Source organism: Scyliorhinus canicula, chromosome 5 (assembly GCF_902713615.1).
Source record: "Scyliorhinus canicula chromosome 5, sScyCan1.1, whole genome shotgun sequence".
NCBI classification, from domain to species: domain Eukaryota; kingdom Metazoa; phylum Chordata; class Chondrichthyes; order Carcharhiniformes; family Scyliorhinidae; genus Scyliorhinus; species Scyliorhinus canicula.
Genome location: NC_052150.1, coordinates 220,659,018 through 220,665,561, shown reverse-complemented (window position 1 = coordinate 220,665,561; position 6,544 = coordinate 220,659,018). Strand labels below are relative to the sequence as shown.

General features: G+C 47.7%; 1 protein-coding gene across 1 annotated transcript in view; it reads left to right on the top strand.

Annotated features, from left to right (window-relative positions):
* The first annotated feature begins 1,298 nt into the window (after positions 1-1,298).
* The window catches only part of LOC119966594 (aquaporin-1-like), an 18,006-nt gene continuing 12,760 nt past the window's right edge, over positions 1,299-6,544 (top strand). Inside the window, exon 1 of the mRNA XM_038798560.1 lies at positions 1,299-1,923. Coding sequence (XP_038654488.1) covers positions 1,555-1,923 — 369 coding nt within the window. The 5' untranslated portion in view covers positions 1,299-1,554. The remainder of the gene's footprint in view (positions 1,924-6,544) is intronic.

Here is a 6,544-nt window from a genome sequence, read left to right as displayed (position 1 = left end):
TCAGACGGAGAATTCCGCTGACAATGATTGGTCCTCAACTACTTCCAGTGGTAGCGAGTCCCACAGGCTTACCACTCGCTGGGTGAAGACATTTCTCCTTGTCTGTCGACTGGCAGGCTATCTTGGGCAACAGTGGTCCTTGCTCAGCAGCGTCAGGACAGCCAGGGACCCTTGTGGAGCCAACCCTCCAATGCTGGGGCCTCAGTACAACCCTTACACACTTGTGGAGCCACGCATGTGGTTGAGGAGTGTCCCCTCTACAGACTAAGTGGCAGACGGACCACAAACTCAAACAAATGCTGAATTAAAAAAAGTTAAACTGCTCTGTCCTTGACAGTCAAGGAAATTGATGAAAAATTAGTAATAATCTTTATTATTGTCACAAGTAGGCCTACATTAACACTGCAATGAAGTTACTGTGAAAATCCCCAAGTCACCACATTCCGGCGCCTGTTCGGGTACACAGAGGGAGAATTCAGAATGTCCAAATGACTTAACAGCACATTATTCGGGACTTGTGGGAGGAAACCGGAACACCCGGAGGAAACCCACGCAGACACGGGGAGAACGTGCAGACTCCGCACAGACAGTGACCCAAGCCGGGAATCGAACCTGGAACCCTGGTGCTGTGAAGCAACAGTGCTACCCACTGTGCTACCGCGCTGCCCTTTTGCCCCTCTCCTCAAAAATGGGAAGATTAAAAAAAAACTTTGCATTTATGTAGCGCCTTTCATGACCTCAGCAGGCTTTACAGACAGTGAAGCAGGGCAGCATGGTAGCACAGTGTTTCGCACAGTTGCTTCACAGCTCCAGGTTCCCAGGTTTGAATCCCGGCTGGGGTCACTGTTTGTGCGGAGTCTGCACGTTCTCCCCGTGTCTGCGTTGGTTTCCTCCGGGTGCTCTGGTTGCCTCCCATAGTCCATGGACATGCAGGTTAGGTAGATTGGCCATGCTAAATTGCCCCTTAGTGTCCAAAAAGGGTTAAATGGGGTTACTGGGTTGTGGAGCTTGGGTGGGGTGCTCTTTCCAAGGGCAGGTGCAGACTCGATGGGCTGAATGGCCGCTCTCTGCACTGTAAATTCTGTGATAAGTACATTTTGAAGTGTAGTAAGGCAGGGGTATCCAACCAGTTAGTTCAAAGCAAGCTCCCACAAGCAGCCATGTACTGGTCACCAAGGTCACCTGTTGGTTTTAGGGCTTGGGGTGGGCGGGGAGGAGTGTGGAGTTAGGAGGGAGTCAGAATAACAAATCTTTTCCTTCTCAACAGCCGCCAAGAAACAGTCTCGCTCTCTCTCAGCTGTCAAAGTCAGGAGCGCAAAGGTTGTAGACAAGTTTCTGGAACGCCTCTCTTCCCACCCACCATATTCACACCCAACTATAAAAAGTCTGGAAAGTTGCACTTGTATTTTTTTGTTGTTAACTTTACTGTCCTCTCTCTCTCTCTCTCCCTCCCTCACACCCAACTTGCTGAAAGTCTCAACAACAAAAAACAGTTTCTGCAGTTACATCTGCAATTCTGAATCACACACATCTATCTATCTCAATAATTCCACTATGGGCATAGAGGTGCAGCGTAAATCCTTCTGGAGGGCAGTGCTAGCGGAATTCCTGGGCATGACCATCTTCATCTTCCTGAGCATCGGAGCGGCCACCAAGTGGACCCCGAGCGGCTTCCCCGCCGACGTGGTGCAGATCGCCCTGACCTTCGGGCTGGCCATCGCCACCTTAGCCCAGAGCATCGGCCACATCAGCGGGGCCCACCTCAACCCGGCCGTCACCCTGGGGCTGCTGCTGGGCTGCCAGATCAGCGTCCTGCGGGCCCTCCTCTATATCATCTCGCAGATGCTGGGCGCCCTGGCGGCCAGCGCCATCCTCCTGGGCATCACCCCCACATCCAGGAACGGCACCCTCGGAGTCAACGCTGTGAGTAGCCTTAAAAGGGTAAATGGGTAGGGCGGTGGGGGTGTGGGGGGGGGGGGGGGGGGGGTAGCATCAACGGGTGCAGCGTTGGTAAAGTCTTACTTCAAAAGCAAACCCTAATTCTCTTAAAGTGGGTGCATTCCTTCCACCTGTGGTCCCCACCAGGAGCCCCTATTAGGGGCAGCATTGTGGATAGCATAATTGCTTCACAGCTCCAGGGTCCCAGGTTCGATTCCGGCTTGGGTCACTGTCTGTGTGGAGTCTGCACGTTCTCCCCGTGTGTGTGTGGGTTTCCTCCGGGTGCTCCGGTTTCCTCCCACAGTCCAAAGATGTGCAGGCCATGGTGGACTGGCCATGGTAAATTGCCCTTAGTGTTGGGTGGGGTTACTGGGTTGTGGGGATAGGGTGGAGGTGTTGACCTTAGGTGGGGTGCTCTTTCCAAGAGCCGATGCAGACTTGATGGGCCGAATGGCCTCCTTCTGCACTGTAAATTCTGTCAATTTTATGATCTATTAATATCGCCCACGGGGAGGGCTCCAGCGGGAAATTGGTCACCCAGAGAGTGTCAGCTGTATCATTCGTAATGTGATCAGATTTTAGAGGGCTTCAGAGTTAAGGACGTTGCCCTTTTAAAATAGATCATGCCGGTAACTAACCAGCGAAGACGCAACATAGTTTGCAACAATCGTCTTTTGCAAACTTTGCATGAGTAATTGAACTGAACAACATTTAGAGACATATATTTAAAAGTGTGCCAGGGTGATGTGGATTGCCCAGCGGTCAGTGCTGACTGAATGATACTGGCTAAGGGGGAGACCACTCGGCCCACTCTGCCCGTTCTGCCTCATCGAAAGAGCTATCCAAATAGCTCTTGCCCCAGAGACTTGCAAATTCCAACCTTGATAATCACCACCATCGATTTGTAACGGTTGCCTTGATTCGCCTCCGTTGCAAATACAATGTTTGACCCTGTGCAATATGTGGGTGAGCATTATTGGTTAATTATTATTTATTTGTTTTGTATCTAATGATATATATGTGTGTCACGATAGAGGAAAGTCACCTAAAATGTCATTTTAACTTTGAAGTGTTTAACTTAAACATCATTACTTCTTCTGTTCTCAGCTGCTAACCACGGTTCAAAATGCAGTCCCTCACCTTGTGTATTTTGATTTGATTTATTATTGTCACGTGTATTAGTATACAGTGAAACATATTGTTTCTTGCATGCTGTACAAACAATGCCTACCGTACATCGGGAAGGAAGGAGAGATTACAGAATATAATGTTACAGTTATAGTAAGGTGTAGAGAAAAGATCCACTCAATACGAGGTAGGTCCATTCAAAAGTCTGACGGCAGGAGGGAAGAAGTTGTTCTTGAGTTGGTTGGTATGTGACCTCAAACTTTGGTATCTTTTACCTGACGGAAGAAGGTGGAAGAGAGTATGTCCGGGGTGTGTGGGGTCCTTAATTATGCTGGCTGCCTTTCTGAGGCAGCGGGAATTGTAGACAGAGTCGATGGATGGGAGGCTGGTTTGTGTGATGGATTGGGCTACATTCACGTCCTTTTGTAGTTTCCTGCGGTCTTGGGCAGAGCAGGATCCATACCAAGCTGTGACACAACCAGAAAGAATGCTTTCTATGGTGCATCTGTTGGTGAGGGTCGGAGCTGACATGCCAAATTTCCTTAGTCTTCTGACAAAGTAGAGTCGTTGGTGGGCTTTCTTAACTATAGTGTCGGCATGGGGGGGGGGGGGGGGGGGACCAGGACAGGCTGTTGGTGATCTGTACACCTAAAAACTTGAAGCTCTCAACCCTTTCTACTTCGTTCCCATTGATGTAGACAGGGACATGTACTCCACTACGCTTCCTGAAGTCAATGACAATCTCCTATGTTTTGTTGACATTGAGGGAGAGATTATTGTTGGCGCACCAGTTCACCAGATTCTCTATCTCATTCCTGTACTCTGTCTCGTCATTGTTTGAAATCCGACCCACTACGGTGGTTACAGATGCTCTGTTCTGTGCCTGTGTAGTGCTCATTCTGAATTGTTTATCCTTATTTGTAAATGCTAAGCCTACCCGTGTAAACGTTTGCACTGGCGCCTGCCTCTGTGGTTCTGACTAATTCCCTGCTGGATTCTTTACCCGGAGAAAAATAAATAAACCAGATCAAAAATAATCAAAACCTGCCTCCTCCGAGGTGTCCCCGAAAATCAAGCCGCCTCAGTAATTCCTGATTAACTATTTTTAAAAAAGGACATAAAAGATCATTAAACGCTGACTATTCCCTTGCTTGAACCTTTACGAGTGTGTGCAATGAAGAGAAAGAATGTTTCCATAGTTCGAGAAGCTGCCCTTTGAGAGAGAGCTGACCGGCAGTGATTTAACCTGAGGGTCACCACACCTCAGACAAGGTTGAGAAGGCAGGACCATTATGAATAAGAACGTAAGAACTAGGAGCAGGAGTAGGCCATCTGGCCCCTCGAGCCTGCTCCGCCATTCAATGAGATCATGGCTGATCTTTTGTGGACTCGGCTCCACTTTCCGGCCCGAACACCATAACCCTTAATCCCTTTATTCTTCAAAAAACTATCTATCTCTATCTTAAAAACATTTAATGAAGGAGCCTCAACTGCTTCACTGGGCAAGGACTTCCATAGATTCACAACCCTTTGGGTGAAGAAGTTCCTCCTAAACTCAGTCCTGAATCTACTTCCCCTTATTTTGAGGCTATGCCCTCCAGTTCTGCTTTCACCCGCCAGTGGAAACAACCTGCCCGCATCTATCCTATCTATTCCCTTCATAATTTTATATGTTTCTGTAAGATCCCCCCACATCCTTCTAAATTCCAACGAGTACAGTCCCAGTCTACTCAACCTCTCCTCATAATCCAACCCCTTCAGCTCTGGGATTAACCTAGTGAATCTCCTCTGCACACCCTCCAGCGCCAGTACGTCCTTTCTCAGGTAAGGAGACCTAAACTGAACACAATACTCCAGGTGTGGTCTCACTAACACCTTATACAATTGCAGCTTGAATCTCAATTATTATCTGTTGTATGTGTGTTGTATGTATGTTAGCGTGTATTAAGTGTGTGTGTGTGTTTGGGTAAACCAGTAAATAACTCTGTCATGTCCCGTCCCACAGACTCACACTGCCTTGGTGCTGTCAGTGCCTCCTGGGTGACTCATCCCCCAGACCTTCTTTTATCACCATTCCACACACCACGTGGAGATTAGAGTACAATGATCTGCTTTAATACCAATCATATAGATTGTATCTGTTTATACACAGCCATTTCCTTATCTGATAGTTTGACAGACCTTCGATCGATTCTCGATTTGTGTGTTCTCCTCCAGGTCCTATTGCAAACGGCCGGACAGATCCACTGAGAACATTTCGCCAGGGGTCTGTCACACAGGAGGAGGCCATTCAGCCCATCGTGTCTGCACCAGCCCTCTGAATGAGCACCGTGACTTAGTGCCCATTCCCCTGCCTTTTCCCCGTACGCCTGCACATTGTTTCTATTCAAATAAACATCTAATAATCCTCTTGAGCTGCCTCCACTCTTCCAGGCCGTATATTCCAGACCCCAACCACTTGCTGGGTGAAAGAAGTTTTTTTCATATCACATTTGTTTCTTTTGCAAATTACTTTAAATGTGTTCCCTCTCGTTCTCGATCCTTTTACGAGCGGGAACAGTTTCTCCCTGTCTATTCTATCCAGCCTCCTCATGATTTTGAACATCTCTGTCAAACCTACTATTAGTCTCCTTCTCTCCAAGGAGAACAGTCCCAACCTCTCCGATCGATCTTCATAACTGAAGTTTCTCATCCCTGGACCCATTCTTGTAAACCTCTTCTGCACTCTCTCCAATGCTCTCTCCACTCTCCACTCTCTCCAGGGGCTGGTTTAGCTCACTCAGCTAAATTGATCTGTGTACATCTACACTTGGGTCCCTCTGCTCCTGCATGCCCCCTTTAAGAATTTCACCCCTTATTTTATACTGTCTCTCCATGTTCTTCCGACCAAAATGCATCATCTCACGTTCTCTGCATTGAACTGCCTCTGCCATGAATCCCGACATCTACTCCGATAGTCAATGAGGTTATGGCAGATCTACAAACTAACTACATATACCCCACCTATACTCCTTACCTTCAATACCTTTGTGCAACAAAAATCTATCAATCGCTCATTTAAAATTAAATATTGACCTAGCATCTGTTACCATTTGCAGAAGAGAGTTCCAAGCTTGTACAACCCTTTACCTGAGGAACTGTTTCTCTAACCTGACTCCAGAAGGGGCAGACGTTAAAAAGAAACAATGGCTCCCCGTACTTGATCCTCCGAGCTGTCAGGAATTGTTTTCTGTACTTACCATACATGTTTCCCATATTAGCGTGAAAACTTCGATCAAATCATCCCTTATCCCGATAATTCCATGAACTGGACTGTAGTTTGTGTAATTGCTCCTCGTAAATTAACCCTCGAAATTCCGCTATCATGCAGCACGGTGGCACCGTGGTTAGCACTGTGGCCTCACAGAGCCAGAGACCCGGGTTTGATTCCGGTCTTGGATGACTGTCTGTGTGGAGTTTGCACAGTCACCCTGTAGAA